Source organism: Neomonachus schauinslandi, chromosome 4 (genome assembly GCF_002201575.2).
Source record: "Neomonachus schauinslandi chromosome 4, ASM220157v2, whole genome shotgun sequence".
Classification (NCBI taxonomy): Eukaryota; Metazoa; Chordata; class Mammalia; order Carnivora; family Phocidae; genus Neomonachus; species Neomonachus schauinslandi.
In genome coordinates this window covers 92,331,295-92,348,028 of record NC_058406.1, presented here as the reverse complement: position 1 = coordinate 92,348,028, position 16,734 = coordinate 92,331,295, and the positions used below count along the sequence as shown (strand labels likewise).

General features: G+C 48.7%; 1 protein-coding gene across 2 annotated transcripts; it reads left to right on the top strand.

The window, feature by feature from the left end:
- The first annotated feature begins 1,581 nt into the window (after window positions 1–1,581).
- On the top strand, window positions 1,582–16,376 carry ADORA3 (adenosine A3 receptor). Of its 2 annotated transcripts, XM_021690161.1 has the most exons (6): window positions 1,739–2,088; window positions 9,988–10,097; window positions 11,617–11,964; window positions 13,443–13,509; window positions 14,187–14,287; window positions 16,306–16,376. In XM_021690161.1, exons 1-6 carry the CDS (start codon window positions 1,739–1,741, stop codon window positions 16,374–16,376), a joined length of 1,047 nt encoding a protein of 348 aa, XP_021545836.1. The 2 variants fall into 2 exon arrangements, with proteins under 2 accessions (XP_021545837.1, XP_021545836.1); XM_021690162.1 differs by lacking the exons at window positions 9,988–10,097; window positions 11,617–11,964; window positions 13,443–13,509; window positions 14,187–14,287; window positions 16,306–16,376 and adding an exon at window positions 3,618–4,706 and having other exon boundaries at window positions 1,582–2,088.
- The last annotated feature ends 358 nt before the right edge of the window (window positions 16,377–16,734 follow it).

Sequence of the window (16,734 nt, the reverse complement as noted above, 5' to 3'; positions counted from 1 at the left end):
GGGATTCAGGCTTGGGCCAACTGGGGATGAGGGTGGGGGAGCAGAGGGTGACATGGAAGTGGCAGCCTGAGGCATCTCACCAGGGCCCTGGCGAGGATGTGAACAGCACTGTTGATAGCGCTGAATTTTAGTTTTGGCTGTACATAGGTTGGTGTTTAAGGCAAATATTATAAACCCTTCAATCCACGGTGTGGGTTCAGGTCCACCCACCCCTTCCTCTAAATCACCCCTTTGGGCAGGACTGAGACGCATCTGAACTCCATGGACCTTAAATCATAATTGCTTGTAAGTGTCTGGTTTCCAGAAGTTGCAGACTAGGTGAGCAACTTCCAGGAAAGCAGTGTGGTTCCTCTCTCCCTGCGGGCGGGGGTGGAAGGGTATGCCATGTGATGATGTGCGACTGTGGCCCTTTCCCTCCTTTCTGCCTGGCCAATCATCCTGTCGTCCTGTTGTCCCTCAAAGAGGTTTGTCACTGGATGGTTGCTGGGGTGAGGGCATGTGAGACCTCCGGTGGGTGTGCGGGGCCGACGAGGGGAATGTCGAGTCAGCAGATGTGCTTATGGGAAGTGCTGTGTTTTTTTGCCCTTCTAAGCAGGGGATCTTAGCTTGTTCCTTTGGCAAAGGATCTTTGAGGCAAAAGCTGGGTCCCAGCTGTGCCTGGCCAGGAGTCAACTCATGCCACTCAATTCTCAGGGCTTGCTGCTTTGCACTGTATTAGTCTGTTCAGGCTACTGTAACAGAATACCAAAGACTGGGTGGCTTATAAGTCACAGAAATTCTCAGTTCTGGAAGCTGGGAAGCCCACGATCAAGGTGCCAGCAGATTTGGAGTCTGGCAAGAGCCAGCTCCTTGGTTCACGAATGGCAGAAGGGGTGAAGGAGCTCTGTGGGGTGTCTCTTATGAGACACTAATCCCATGCATGATGCCTCCATCTTCATGACCCAGGCATCTCCCAAAGACCCCACCTCTTAATACTGTCACTTTGAGGCTCAGATCTCAACCTATAAATTTTTTTTTGGGAGGGGGACACAAACATTAAATCTGTAGCATGAGCTAAGAAACCATAAATTCTGGCTAAGGCTGCCACCAAAATCTAGTTCTTGTTCCCCTGTGGCTCCCATTTGCCTCCTTGTCACGGGATCTTTCTAAGATCCCGTGCTAGCTAAGCTAGCAGAAAGCCAGAATATTCGAGTCCGTGCTTCTACTGCTCTCCCATGCAGCGCTACACTCCCATCCGGTGCCCGAGTGAATGAATTCTGAGCCTTCTCCATGCTGCTCACACCCCCCTCCTGCTCTTTCCATCTTCTTGCTGAGTGTTCCTGGTTTATGCTTCCTCTTGGCCCATCTCACTTCCTGAAACACCCCTGAAGAGGGTTGCTTATCTGGATGGAGCCCGAGTGGCCCTCTGGGGGCAGGAGGCAGAGGCCTTGAGCGTGTCTGTCTGGGGAACTAAGAGAAGCGGCACTTTCAGATTCAACCCACATAGAACTGTCCTTCACGCTTCCGGGAGCCCAGGGATGTGTGGCCCGCAAAGGGGCAGAAAGTGATTGCCCCTGGATGGGCTCTCTCTAAGAAAAGCTGGGGTCTCCAAGGGAGTGTCCCACCAGAGAAGAGAAGGAATGAGCGCGTCGTGAATTTCAGACTGTTGCTGCTGCACCTGGACCTCTAGTGAGATGCCTGGCAAGAGCTAGGCTCCCTGGGCCACACGGATCCAGTCAGCACGCTTGGGGAGAGCAAGATGGCTGTCAACAGCACTGCCCTGTTGTTGGCCAAGGTTACCTACATCACCGTGGAGACTGTTATCGGGCTCTGTGCCATAGTGGGCAACGTGCTGGTCATCTGGGTGGTCAAGCTGAACCCCAGCCTGCAGACCACCACATTCTATTTCATTGTCTCCCTGGCCCTGGCTGACATCGCTGTTGGGGTGCTCGTCATGCCTTTGGCCATTGTCATCAGCCTGGGCATCACCATCGACTTTTACAACTGCCTTTTCATGACCTGCTTGCTGCTGATCTTCACTCATGCTTCCATCATGTCCCTGCTGGCCATTGCTGTGGACCGATACCTGCGAGTCAAACTCACAGTCAGGTAAGAGGGGGCAGAGTGGGGCAGTGAGGCAGGTGCCTGGGACATGGGGCTTCTTCCCTGAAAACACATCCAGTCTGGCCTCTGATCTTGAAAGAGGGCACTACGTTTCTTTGCCCCATTTGGTGTGTGAGGGGTTTAACAATGCTGAGCTGGGACTGGGGAACAGCTAAAGAGGATGAAAGCTTGATGCATCTTTATTTACTATTTTTTTTATTAGCGTCTCTAGCTTGATGCATCTTTAATTGGTAAAAAATGTTCTTGAGTTTTAGAAATGATAGAGACCTACTGGATAACATAAGGAGCAGACAGAGAAGGATAGGAGGAGATAAATAAATGGATGGTTCTGTTCTTTGCAGATGGAGGTTATTTTAAAGTTATTTTAGTTTTGCTTCCTCTTCCAAGTTGAGGAGGGGACCAAAAAAAGTTCTCCATTGCCAAAAGTAGTGGCAACGTTTCATGTGATGAGACCAGAACAGAACAGACCGCCAAATGGAGACATCTCATTCCCCAGGTGTTCTGAATGGCAATCGGCTTGCTCTCCTCCTCTCTGGCCTTGGGGAAGAGACATGGGGAGGGAGCTGCAAACAAGCTTTTGATACTAAAAAGCCCAGGCTCAAAGGCCAGATCTTGAGATCTGAGCTGGGGCAAGTGACTTCTGCTGTTTGGTTCCTCGTCTTTCTGCAGCAGTTAAGATACTCTGAACTCAGACTCACGTCGTTTCCATTTTACCTCTGCCACTTCTAGCTTGTCCGGGTTACCTGCCTCTGTTTCTTTTTTTTTTACCTATAAAGTGGGGACAGTAATTGCCACTTCCTCATAAAATTATATAGGTCACACATATCAGGCTCTTAGAAAAATGCCTGCGCACGGTCTATGCTCACTCAATGGTGGCTGTAACTACTGTTATCCTCCCTCACCCAGTCACCGGTAAGGGAATGGAGATTGTCGTAAAACTAGCTTCAGTTTGTTGTGAGATGTAACTGAGATACAGTCTCCCGAGGACACAGTCAGTACGTAACAAAATCAGTGTCCTTCTTGTAGCCTGTGTGGATGTTGTCAGGAAGGACGGCGGAAGGAGGAATGGTGCCTCTCGTTGGACGAGTCGTTTGAGGTCCTGGAAACACTTCAGCATGACCTCTGTGCCTCCATACAGCCCTGTGACTCGAACACCAAGTGTGGTTGCCAGAGCAAATAGAGAAACGGGGGCGGGCACAGGTGGAGGGCGGTGTGGGAGAGGCAGAGTTGAACTCATGGCCTTCGGCCCAGCAGCCGAACAAAACAAGATCATCTTGGGTAGGCGATCCCAAGAGACATAGAAAACTCTTACCTTCCACAAACCAAAGAATTCTTGGGCTGGAAATGGAGCTATGAGAGCGGCAACATATGCCTAACACATTCTACATCATATTTCTTTTAAAAAGTTCCCCAGAGAAGTTTGCTGGAATGCCCGCTCTCTCCATCCTCATCTCCCCCGCTCCTTCCTTTAGCAATTCCTAAATGAACTCACCCATTCTCTTCCATTCAAACAGATACAGGAGGATCACCACTCAAAGAAGAATATGGTTGGCCCTGGGCCTTTGCTGGCTGGTGTCGTTCCTGGTGGGACTGACGCCCATGTTTGGCTGGAACACGAAATTGACCTCAGAGTACCCCAGAAATGTTACCTTCCTTTCCTGCCAGTTCCGTTCTGTCGTGAGGATGGACTACATGGTCTACTTCAGCTTCTTCACTTGGATTTTAATCCCCCTGATTGTCATGTGCGCCATCTATCTTGACATATTCTACATCATCCGGAACAAACTCAATCAGAACTTTTCGAGTTCCAAAGAGACAGGTGCATTTTATGGACGGGAGTTCAAGACGGCCAAGTCTCTGTTTCTGGTTCTCTTCCTGTTTGCTTTGTCCTGGCTGCCTTTGTCCATCATCAACTGTATCACCTACTTTCATGGTGAGGTGTCACAGATTTTTCTGTACTTGGGCATTCTGCTCTCCCATGCTAACTCCATGATGAACCCTATTGTCTATGCTTTTAAAATAAAGAAGTTCAAAGAGACCTATCTTTTGATCCTCAAAACCTGTATGATCTGCCAGTCCTCTGATTCCTTGGACCCAAGCAAGGATCAGACCTCTGAGTAGTTATCTGGGAAAGATGACTCTTCACCCCATTGACCTTTGGATTCAGCATCAGTAAACACTTGAGGACCTATCCACCTGAGCCAGGGGCTTTCACGTCCTTAATTTCTTCTACTGAGGTGGGGATCATTTGACTGGCTGCCTCCACTTGTACCTCCCCTAAAGCCCCTTCCTATAATCTAATTGTTTTCTTGTCTTTCTTCTCTGGTTCAATGTTCTGCATGCCTGACTCAAGGAGAATGTTTTACTGTTACTACTGCCTGTGTTCCTCCTCCCCAAACAGGAGGAGAAGTCAGTCTGAAGGATGCCCGTTGACTTAACTGATGAAAGGTCCCAATCCCGCTGGACATGGGTGTGGTGGTGACTCCGTTCCACTCCATTGTGGAACCACACCAGCACACGCCGGGGAGATGGTAGGAACAGAGTGTCACAAAGGGGGACTGAAACTGCTGAGTTCACCTGTAACTGTATTTGAGTAAATAAAAGACCGCTGACTGTCGTGTAGCTCTTTCTGAGGGTCAGGGTCACTTGGGGCTCACAGACCCAGCTGGCTGCTCTTGGCACTCAAGCTGCTTGCCACCGGGAACCACGCCGCGTTCACCTGTTTGAATCTGGGCCCCTCATCCCTTGCCCTGGAACACCCCGCTCCTTTTTCCTGGGCTGATTGGAGCATTTGCCAACTTGATGAGCCGTTCGTCAATTGTTAGAGAAGGATCAAAAGAGGCAGAAAAGAGACACAGGATAGCTATTATTTGTGGAGTGCTTTATATGCGCTAAGCACTTTCCATACATGAGCTCTTCTGCTCCTGACAATCTCTGAGGTAGGTGCCACCATTATTGTTCTGTCCATTATGCAGAAGGAAAACAGAGGCACAGAGAGGTTAAGTAACTTGTCTATAGTCACACAGTTAACAAGTAGTGTAAAGCCAGGATTTAAACTCAGCCCTGCCTTTTGGGAGAACCCAAGCTCCCCACCACCTATTCTCAGACACAAAGAGGGACTTGTAACTTCTCCAAAGTTCAACGTCTCAAGTTCGCCTAATGGACAATTAGCAGATGCCTGGATACACACAATGGTTTGTATGCTGGGAGAACTGCTGGATTTTGGGGGGGGGGTTGCCTTAGGTACTATCTCTGATGTCTCATTAATCCTGACACCAGGCGGGGACAGAGTCCCAGTCACCTCCTTCCAGCGTTGTGTGTGGCTCTGGAGATTCAAGAGGACAGCTCTGGTTTGGTCTCTCCAAATTTGCAGCTGTGGACTCTCCCCAGACAATGAGTATATGAGCCTGAGGAGAGCAGCAAGATGGGGCTTTCAATTAAACCACTTCAAAGAGAATCAGTGTACTTAAGATTTTTTTTTAACATTAATTCTTAGCCAGTTCTGAAAGTTTATCCTGATGGCAATCTTAGGCCAGAGCCCAATAACCATATTTATCTAGTTAACATTTCATCTCAGTAAAGGTCCTCACTTCTCGAGAATCCCTGTCACCCCAGGAAGAATGAACACTGTCTGGAAAGTTTAAAGACTTATATCTACTTTGCTACTAATGCCAAACTGAGTTGGTCACCGACCCACCCACTTCCCTGCGCAGCTCACAATCGTATCTTAAAGGTGAATGACTAGGACCTGCCTCCATTGTCCCTGGAAGTGTGGGAGGTTACCTTCATCTCGCCAGTCTCCCCTTCAACATTTGGGGATCTTTGTTCTCTAAAAATCCCAGCGCCGCCCGCCAAACCACAATTTTTTCCCTTCATGGCATCCCCTTGTTTGATTTAGGGCTTTCCCCCAACCCATCAATTAATTTTTGTGCTTTGTTAAAATGCCCCTCAGGACGATGCCCTGGGTTTACTGTGTGGCTTCTGGTGACCCTTGTGCATGCTTTTCCCCAGAAGCTGCCTTTGCCCAGTTGGACCCTTGAGGGAAGTGCTGGTTAGTTTTCAGTCCCAAACAGAGGCATTTCTTAGTTTACAATCTCTAGTGTTTGTTGTAGCGACACTTAGCACCTGCTCTTTGGGGAAACTTGCGTTAAAGGGACCACTTCTCAAAACAAAGCAGCAGTCTGTCCTGTGTCATTTGGTGTCATAAGATGAGCTGTAGTCTCTCAGTCTCAGAAAAAACTTTTTTTCCCTCTCTTCTCCTTTTCTCCTCATCCTACCACTTCTCTCTCTCTTTCTTTCTGAAGACCACTGCTTAGCAAACCCACTGAGGGTTTGCAGGGAGTTGTATTTTTTTTATATATATATATTTTATTTTGTTTCGGTCAAATGGGAACATCCTGGGCTAAGATGTTTCACAGGCCCGGAGGAAGCCCTTAAAGTGAGAATATCTTTGGGAGTGGACTGAGAAAAGATGAACTAAGAATCACTGGTGAGGAGCGGGGGTAGAAATGGCGAGTTCCACCCTGGTTTCAGGTTCAGAGATTAGCATTGCTGGAGCCTCCTCGAGACGAGCCCATCTCCTGGCTCGTTCCTTTCAGCTGGACAGCTGAGGGTGGCCGTCGGTTTTTTGTTCTCAAGGAATAATGTAAAAAGACTACACAGACAATACTGAGGTTTGCTTCCTCCTTCTCCCTATGAATTTGCTGGAACGAAGGTAGATGTTGAGTAGCTGGGTTTATATACCTAATTTTTTTTTAAATCAAGTCAACTGTGGGTAAATGAAGACCAAGTGAGAACAAGCAAAGGCCACCCCCAAGCTTGCAATAGCAAGAGAGTCAGTCACTGCCACTCGTATTTTGGCAGAGACTACAGGCGGCCGTGGAGTGGGCCAGCTCTCTGGTGGTAACAGGGAGGCTTCGCTGCGCCCTGGCTGGAGGCTGGTGGCCTGGGGAAGCTGTGGGTGGGCTCACACAAGTGGGGCAGCCCGTGTGATTGGTTAGGAGAGCATATTCGGCTTTCTTTGGTTGGCCCCAAGGTGGAAGCAGGACAAAAATTTGGGGAGCGGTCAGTTTTTACTAGCTACTTTGGGTTGATTGTCACAGGGTTATCGTTTGGCGTTCTGAACTTTTGCTAGAGACCAGGGTCTGATGTCCTACAAATCTGACGTCTAGCAGGCTGGCTTCCCCTGCCAGTTACTGGAGATAAGACGCTGGTTTCCTGGGCCAGAAGTTCTGTCCAGAGGTCTATTTTTATAGATGGTCTGGCCATTGTCCATGGGTACATTCAGTTTTTTACAACCAGATGCACATTTTCTAGAGACACTCTGCCCTTGGAGGCCATACTGGGTATGCTGGGGACGGGGAAACAGCTGTCTATTGCCCCGACTGCTCAGATGACATGGTGTATGTCGCATCCCCTTGTGAAGTCTAACGTCTCTATGCTTTTGCCGTGTTGTTACTACTGTAGAAGGAGGAGTACTATTGTGGAAGATTTAGCATCAGGTCATCGTGTTGTACTACCTGTGTGACCTCGGGCAATTTCCTAAAACAGAACCTCATCATACCTGAGTTTCATTTTGTTTTTTTGTTTTTTACTATTTATGATGGAAAACTTCAGGCACACCAAAGTGAAGAAGCCAGAATAATGACCCCTCAGATAGCTGTTATCCTGCTTTAGTAATGATCAAATTACAGCCAATGTTGTTCCAGTAATGTCCCTACCCCCCCCTCCCCCCCTGATTATCTTGAAATTTTGGATATCAAATTACTTCATCTGCAAACATTTTTTTTTTAATGAAAGGTATTTTTTAAATGATCAATTGGCTTATTGTTATTACCCACTCATCTTCTTAAGTTGTACATCTAAGGAGTGAAAATTAATTCTACCCTGATGAGGCAGCAGCAGAACTAAGAGCACCAACAAATACTCAGAATGCTAGTAGACACAGGGTTCGTTCTCTGTAACTCTGGGCCTCTCATTTGCTTTAGAATGTTACTTTTCATGTCTTGGGCACTTTACTAATATCTGTGCCCAATCCATTTCTCCTTTGGCTGCTACTTTCTTTGGTTTCACGGCGCTATCTCTGAGCCATTCCCAGTGTCCGTTTGGAGGTAGCTTTCTCAGAGATAAGAACTGATTTTTAAAAATACAACCACAATATCTATATGAATTATCAATTGTTATGTAATTTTTATTAATTTTTCTTTTTTTAAAAATGATTTTATTTATTATTTGAGAGAGAGAGCAAGTGAGGGGAGGGAGGGAGAGGGACAAGTAGACTTTGCACTGAGCATGGAGCCTGATGCAGGGCTCAATGCCAGCACCCCAAGACCATGACCCAAGCCAAAATCAAGAGCTGGGTGCCCAACCGACTGAGTCACCCAGGCACCCCAGTATTTATTGATTTTCTTGATCACACAGGCCAGCCCAAATTCAGTTTTGAAGGGGATTGCACAATAACATGAATGCCAGGAACCATCTTCGAGGCTGGTTATTTTTATTGATTTTATAATTTTTTAAAAAAGGAACTCATAATTCCACCAATCTTTTAAAAAAGATTTTATTTATTTATTTGAGAGAGAGAGAGAGAGAGAGAGGGACCAGGAGGCAGGTAGAGGGAGGGGGAAAGAATCTCAAGCAGACTCCACACTGAGTGTGGAGCCCCATGCGGGGCTCGATCTCACGACCCTGAGATCATGACCTGAGCCGAAACCAAGAGTCCGACGCTTAACTGACTGCCACCCAGGCACCCCTCAGACAGAAACTGGTTCTTGACAATGTCATTATCACATCTGAAAAAAACTTAATAATTTCTTAATATCATTGACTATCTAGTCACTGTCTAGACCTTTGGTCAGGATCGAAATAAGTTCCATATGTTGCAATTTGTCATTATTTCTCCTAAGCCCCTTTTAATCGATAGATTCCTCCTTCCTTCTTCCCTTCCCCTCCCCCCTTTTTCTCCACCTTGTGATTTATTTGTTGAACTCGCAGAGGTTTGATGAGGAGTCAATGAGGCACAGGTAGAACAGGCGTGGGAAGCAGGCCCGCTGCTGGCCCACATGCTGACCGCGTGGGAATGAGAGACAGGCCCCCTCCCCCATGAGAGGACATTGCTGAACAACCTGGACACTCATCCACGTCTGGCCCTTGATGGGGAGGGCTAACTCTGGGGGGTGATAAGTAGTGTTCAGCCTAGATTCACTGGAGGGGTGCTTCTGTAATTCAGACTTTCAAAATCAGCTGTCAGTTCAGGAGTCCCAATAGGAACCAAGAGAAGCTTCTCTCCATGCACGGACAGATCTTGATTTGTCCCAGCTCTGCCCCTGGAAGCTCTCAAGAGGTCTGGGCGCGGCAGCCCTGACTGCCGACACCCAAACACCCACATGTACACCACTCATGCTCCAGATGCCAGGAGCATCTGCTCCTAACAGCTTCGTGCTTCTCCCCCCCGACTCCATTCCCCGGGGGAGGCTTCAGTGTCCACTTGGGAGTCGGGGAAGTTAGCACTGTCACCTGGCCCATTGGCAGGACAGGCACAGTTGCACACCTGGATATGTGCCGGCACTGGTGTGTGTGCTTGTGCTCTTCTGAGTGGGTACAAGGCTTTGTTGCACCAGGGTGCATTTATCCAAGGGGGGAATCTCCATTGCTGTTTTGGGAGTGCCAGGAAGCCCACAGTTTTTTCAGTTGCCTATATTATTATATAAATAAGTTTATTTCCACAAATGGCATCCCTCTGATGAGGTACGCTTGTGCAGTGCACAACCTGGATAGCTATACATAGCAGCACTGCTTGGATTGACTGGTTCTTCCCTTTACCCTGGTCTCTCCAAACAGGATAAAACCAGCTGAAGCACAAAGATCTCGGTTTCCCTTAAACAGATCCAGGATTCCTGGGACCCCTGGGCATGGTTTATCATTCCAGTTGAAGGCTGTTCACTTCCTTCCAGTCATGGGGTTCTTCATTCTGCTCTTCTTGACTGTCTTTTCAGGTAAGACATGGGGAAGGAACATCTCCAGCCTCCAAACTTCCCAAACACCTTGCATTTCCTTGCATTTCCTTCTCCTCTCCTACTTGGAATGCCGGTTCTGTCGCTCGAACCACTGCAGGAGTGGGATAGGAAAATAAAAGGAGGAGACAAGAGATCCTGTCCAAACTCATCCTAGTTCTTAGCTCTGATAAGAGGGTAGTGAGGGGAGAAAAAAGTGTTTAAAAAGAGGGTTGCGAGGAATTTGAAAGCCTCAGCTAAAACGTAGGCTCTGGACTCTCTCAGCATTAAGCTCTCCTCCCCTCCCCATTCTCCCCGAAAAGTGTTTGTGCAGATGGACAAGGCCGGGACTTTCTGCTGTCTGCCTGTGCCCCAGCCCAGAGATAAGACCCCGGGGACTGGCCTGGTGACCTTGACAGCTGTTGTGTCTCTCCCTGGGTCAGCGCCCAGGCCTCTAGACTGAGCATCACCCCGTCTTCCTTGTGAGGTTGTTAGGAGAACAAAATATGAAGTCGTATCAATTCATATGGGGGTGCGAGCCTGCCATGCAGGCTGGTCCTAGGCAGCGTCTGCAGGGACCTAGCCCACCTCTGGAAAGCTGAGAGACAGGGGGGCCCCTGCTGCCCCCCTCTCTGCTCCTTGTTCAGATACTTCCCCAGCCACAGTCAAGGGGGACGTGGTGTGCATGACTTCCTCACTACGCAATATCCTGAGATGATGGAGCTGCCTCTGCAGGCCTTGTACGGAGGAAATGGAAAGTTCTTAGCTCCTAAGAGCAGAACCTGACTCCCTCTGTTCTCAGCCCTATGCAGCCAGCAGAAGCCTCCAAACCTTCTCACCTTTTGAATGGGCCTCAGTGGAGTAGGGGGTAGGGGCAGAGGATCTGCTCACAGTTAAGCCTCGGACTCTTCAAGCCCCCTGCCAAGCAGTGGTGGGAGGCCACCTATATTCGTGCAGAGGGGGTCCTCAGGCCAGGGCACAAGACCTGTCCAGGGTTGCGGTAGTAGCTGGTTAGGCGTGCTGGAACCAACACCACAGACTGGCTGGCTTGAATGACAGATATTTATTTCCTCACATTTCTGGAGGCTGGAAGTCCAAGAACGAGGTATGGGCAGGTTTGGTTTCTGCTGAGGCCTCTCTGCATGGCCTTCTTGCTGTGTCCTCACATGACTGTCCCTCGGCCTGTCGTCTGATCTTAAGCTCCTTTTTCATAAGGACACCAGTCTGGTGGCATTAGGCCCTTTCTAATGACCTCACTGTAACTTAATTACCTCTTTAAAGGCTCAATCCCCAAATACAGTCACATTCTGAGGTACTGGAGGCTAACACCTCAACATATGAATTTTAGGGGGACCCTGTGTGGCCCCTAATAGTCGCTAACCCAAACAGGCAAAATAAAAAAACTCGGCTTCCTGTGCTTTAACTGATTTTTCTCGAGGATGGCAGGAGCTGTGATGTGTTTAAAGGAACAATGGCGTGTGTGTGTGTACGGGTGGATGCATGCCCATGTGTGTTTTGACAGATGCCATGGTCATGGACGAAAAGGTCAAGGAAAGCTTTGTGCTGGACACGGCTTCTGCTAACTGCAGCTACAATACCCACTATAAGGACTACCCCAAATACTGGTGCCGAGGCTACTTCCGGGACTACTGCACCATCATTGCCTTCACACCCAACAGTACTGACCGCGTGGCCCTGAGGGACACAGGAAGCCAGCTCATCCTCACTGTGTCCTGCCTGACCAAGGAGGATGCAGGCTGGTACTGGTGCGGCATCCAGCGGGACTTTGCCAGGGATGACATGGATTCTACAAAGCTGGTTGTGACTGACAACAGAGGAGGCCTCGCCAGTGATTTTTGGTCTGGGAAAGGTAAGGAGTCTGTCAGGGGTCCAGTCAGGGGTAACCCACCGTTGTTCATGTTCATTGGTGTGGTAAATCCTCGCTGAGACCGGGGAGCACCACATCAGGCTCCCCCTAGGTTCTTTGGGGTGACCTGGTCACTCCTTCCCTTCAAAGTAGGGTGGTTGCTGACGGCTGGGGACTAACTTGGAATTCGGGGAAGAGGAGGGTGTGTGTATTCTTGGAACCTTCCTTCCCTCACAGCAATCTGGCTCATGGGATTTGGAAGAGGCTCATAGCGGCTAACAGGTAGGAGGGCTTTGTGTTGCTGGGCAGGAAAGGCTCTGAGGTTGTTATCACATGTCTGTGCTCCGTAGCCAGCCTTGTAGGTCTAGAAGCTTGAAGATCCATTTCTTGAGAGGTGAGTGAGGCTATAAAAAATGACCCAGGTGCCTGGATGAGCACCCCAGAAATGGGGTGAAGATCATGGCCAAACGGGTCAGAAGTGCAGTTTACACCCGGAGGCTGCTGGGTAGGTGTAGGTTGGACTGGAGGCTGTAGGGGGAGGTCTATCTAAGCCAGTCAACTGCTCTTTTGGGCCAGGGCTGAGTTCTCCAGATGCTCACCAAAATTCTTCTGTCAAATGCCCAAAACCTCTTTCTAAATCAGAAAGCCTCTGTCTCAGGCAAAGAGCTTATGGAAAGCACTCACCTTTCTCTTTTTCCTTCTGTGCCTTCTCAGTTGTTTCCATTTCTAGGAGGGATGGTCTTTCTATCATAGTCCAGAGCACAATGCCGGTAGGAAAACAAACCAAGAACTTAAGAGAAGCCCTAGGAAGCCTCCTGGTTCTGGAAAGAGAGTCTTGCTCACACTTGAGCAACGAGTCATTTGTTTAGCAAGCATCTTATTGAATGGGTGACATCCTTCACACCTAGCGTGTTTCTACTGTATAGTTTTAGGCTTGGGATGAAAGAGGTCTCACCTAAATGTGCTCCTTACTTTAAGCCCCCAGTCCTCCCCAGCTAGATTTGCTAGAGAAGGCAATGTAGGTGGCCATGGCAGAGGTTCTCCCACTGGGTTTTGGTGGCTGTCAGGAGCACAGTGTGACAATGATGTCACCTATTGGCTCATGCCTTAAGGATTGGACTGGCCCTCTTGTGCCTCTGGTGTCCCCTCCCAGAGCCTTCAGCCTGGGACTCTCTAACCATGGGCCACTTCTAGTCCACACAGGGCTTTTGGGCAAATCTGGAAAGGGGGTCCTGCCTCCAGGTGCATGGAGCCCAGTGACGGGGAGTATGGCTTGGCCAACAGAGTATGGGCTGGATTTCAGCCCCTACTTGTTCCCTCTGCCCTCTGCCCCATGCAAGGCACCCTTGGCCCAGCATTTGTCTGGAACACTCAGTCTCTGAGGGTTGAGGGAATGACAGCCAGAGACTCAGAGATGCAGAAGGCAAGGGCAGTCTTGGGGACCAGCTCACTGGACTCTCAGCAAATCCTTTCTGATGCAGACCTATCAGGCAACAAGACCAGAAACTGCCGGGCTTCCAGGGTGGTCCACAAGGCCAATCACTCCAGGTGAGGACAAACCGGCTTTGGGGGGTGAGGCGGGCAAGGGTGACACAGCGTGGCAATTGATTTGCACCTGCCACTTCTCCACCTGAACTATGGATCTTCAATGTGACCATGTGGTTTCTTTCAGAAGATTATACTTTAAGACTCTTGGATGTAAGCAGCAAAAAAAAAAAAAAAAAAATGTCTTCTCAGTATTTTAACTAAAAAGGAAGATCCGTCCTAAGGAGAGAGCAATGTCTCACACGCGAAGGGCGGGACATGGTGCCCTCAGAAATGGTCCAGAGTGTCTTTGGGACTTTTTCTCAGTCTCTAATTTGCTGCTCTCGTGTGTGCTTGCTGCCTTTCTCTCTGCACTGCTCTCTTCTTTTCATTTTGGCCGTTTCTAGCTCCTAAGCTTATGTCTCCCCTGTTCAAGAAACCAGCCAATCTGAGCACTGGATCTTCCTGCTCCAAGTCTGTGTTAGTCTCTGAGGAAGGGGCTCGGCCCCGCTTGGTCTACCCACCAGCCCAAGTCCATTCAGTCTTGGGCTGGGGGACAGGAGCACTTTGAAGGGACACGGTGGCCAGGAGCTACTGGAACTGGGTGGGGGTGGGAGGGTGGGGCAGATCCCAGGAAAGGGGATCCTGAGTAGAGAACTGAATTCGAGCCACATGATGTCTCTGTCTGTGACTCCTTCCAGGATGTCCATTCTCATCATCTGCATACTGATCACAGCCTTGGGGATCATCACTATAATCAGTCATTTGTCCAAAAGAAGGAGAAATCAAAGGAATAGAAGGGGTAAGTAGCCACTGGGCAGTGGGAATTAGGGAAAATGAAAGGGACCAAGGAGTAGCTTTCAAATGAGTGAATGTGACCCTCCTCTTGTTGCCTGGACCCATGGAGGCCAGTGCAACCAGCCCATGGGCTGGAGGAGATTCTGCTTCATGGTGACCAAGGCCCCATGAGAGGTGACAGAGAGAGCATGGTGGCCTTGGTAAGTAGGAGTATGTGTAGACTAGGAAGGAGGGAGGCCTTGAGACAACCACACTGTAGGTCCCAGTGTGTGGAAGACCACCTGCCTCCCCAGCACACAAACTTTGGGAGGTAGATTTACTCTTTGCTTGAAACTTTTTGTTCACCTGGAGGGACTGTCAAAGGACATCTGGGGCCCCTAGGTAAGCAGACATAAAAAACGTCTCCTTGAGAAGGGCCAAGAGTGGAAGAGGACAGGCCCATGGGCCTCAGCCCTGGTCTTCAGCCACCAGAGGAAGGGCCCTTAAGCTTTGTGCCTCCTTCTGCCTTTGGGTGATTACAGGTAAAAACCTCACTAGAAGCCAGAAAACCAGTCAAGCTTCTTCTATGATCCCACACCTCTGGTAAGTTCCCTCCTTGGCTCTTCCTGGGCCCTGGGCTCTACAGTTACCTGATCTTTAGAGATCCCCCTTCCTAAAGAGAATAGGAATTTTTTCAGCAGGGACTATGTGGATCTGCCCACCTTTCCTTTCTCTCTCTCTCTCTCTTTTATTTTTGTTCACCTTTCATTTAGGGCAGCATCAGAGAAACCAAAATCCTCAAGAGCACCATGTGGTGGTTCTGCTAACCTCTCAAGAGGACACAAGGTAGAAAGAACACCATATACAAGCCCCACTGTTTGACCAGCAGAGCTTTTTATGTTTTTCTTTTTACGCTCAGAAGCCACAGAAGTATGTTGGGCAACAGAGAGACTATAGACAGAGTTATGAACAGACTTCCCCCTCCTCTGGGTCTGGAAGTGCAGAAAAACAACGTTTCAGAGAATGAGAGAAAACATGAGCGTGTGCTCACACACACACACACACACACACCCACACCTGGAAGCATGTGCTTCTGAAACACAGGGTAGAGCCAGAAGAATCTGGAATTCAAAGCTAAGGCTGTGAGGTTTCATACTCTCCCTGTGATAATTTGGCCCCATGGCGGAGCAGGAGCCCTACGAAATTAAAGTTGTGGCTCCCTTTTGTCCTCTAAGAGCTTTGGGAACTGGTGGAGGTGGGGAATGTAGACGAAGCAACATCTTTCTCAGTTGTGCCCAAGACCCCTCCCTTCAAGACACAATCATACTGTAGGTGTTTGCAAAACACATTGTCACTTCTTTAAGGCATGATCTTGGGTAACTTTTCACTTCTCTGGGCCTCTTTTCTTCTCTATACATTGAGGACCCCATTCTCATATTCCCCAGGAGTTTTTATTCATACATTCACTCTTCTTTCAATGCACAAGGACCATGCTAGATGCTGGGGATACAAAGACGAGCAAAAGAAATGGCATCTGGCTTCATAGCACTTATAATGTAGAGTGGGAGGGAGACGAACTATCACACAGATGAAAAATTGTCAGATAGCATAAGTACTCTACAGGAAAGGCACATGGTGTTGTGGAAGTTGAGGCAAGGGAATCCAACCCTATTCCTTTTGAGCAAGGAGTTGTGCGACCTGGGTTAGCCGTGGCCTACTTCCTTACACTCAAGCAATTGGAACATGGCAGCTGGAATCAAAGACCCTTCTGGCTTTGACGTTCCTGGGCTCTGCAGGGGTCCAGTGGTGTTAAATCACCAAAGCTTGGTGAGAGGTGAATGCAAACCCCATGTACCAAGCTTCCCTACTGACTGACCGATGAGCTTTCAAGTAATGACAGCTGATTTCTGTCTTGAAAACAAGCTGTGGTGTTTAGTCCCCATAAAGCCACCATGAGAGAGTTTGCAACTTCTGCTGCAGAAACACGCAGCGGAGATAGGCAACAGATCTCAACTCGATTTCCTTTTTCTATTCCCCACAAAGTAGACAAGTCACTGAAGCCCTCCTCACGTGTCCTGACTCCACAGAAAATGGCTCATCCTGAACAGATGTGACTGAAGATTTATTTAGTTTATAAATTAAGTGATGCTGCAATAGAGTCGTCATGATTGTGACCTCTCAGGTATTCTGCAGGACCCTCTGACTTGCCAGCGATCACTTGCAGCTAGCTGAGAACAGCAGTAGCAAGTGAAGAAGAGGGGCAGAATCTGGGTCAGGGGGCCAGGAGATCACTTATGTTTCCTTGGTTCGCCAATAAATTCCTGATTGGTGTTGAATGGACTCTCTGGTATGACTAACTTCTCCTGGGATATCCCTGGAGAATGTATTTCCAGAAAAGTTTCAAGTACAATATTGCAATATTTATTTCTGCCTTGGTATTACCTGCTCTCCTGCCAAAGCAAGGGATATAGG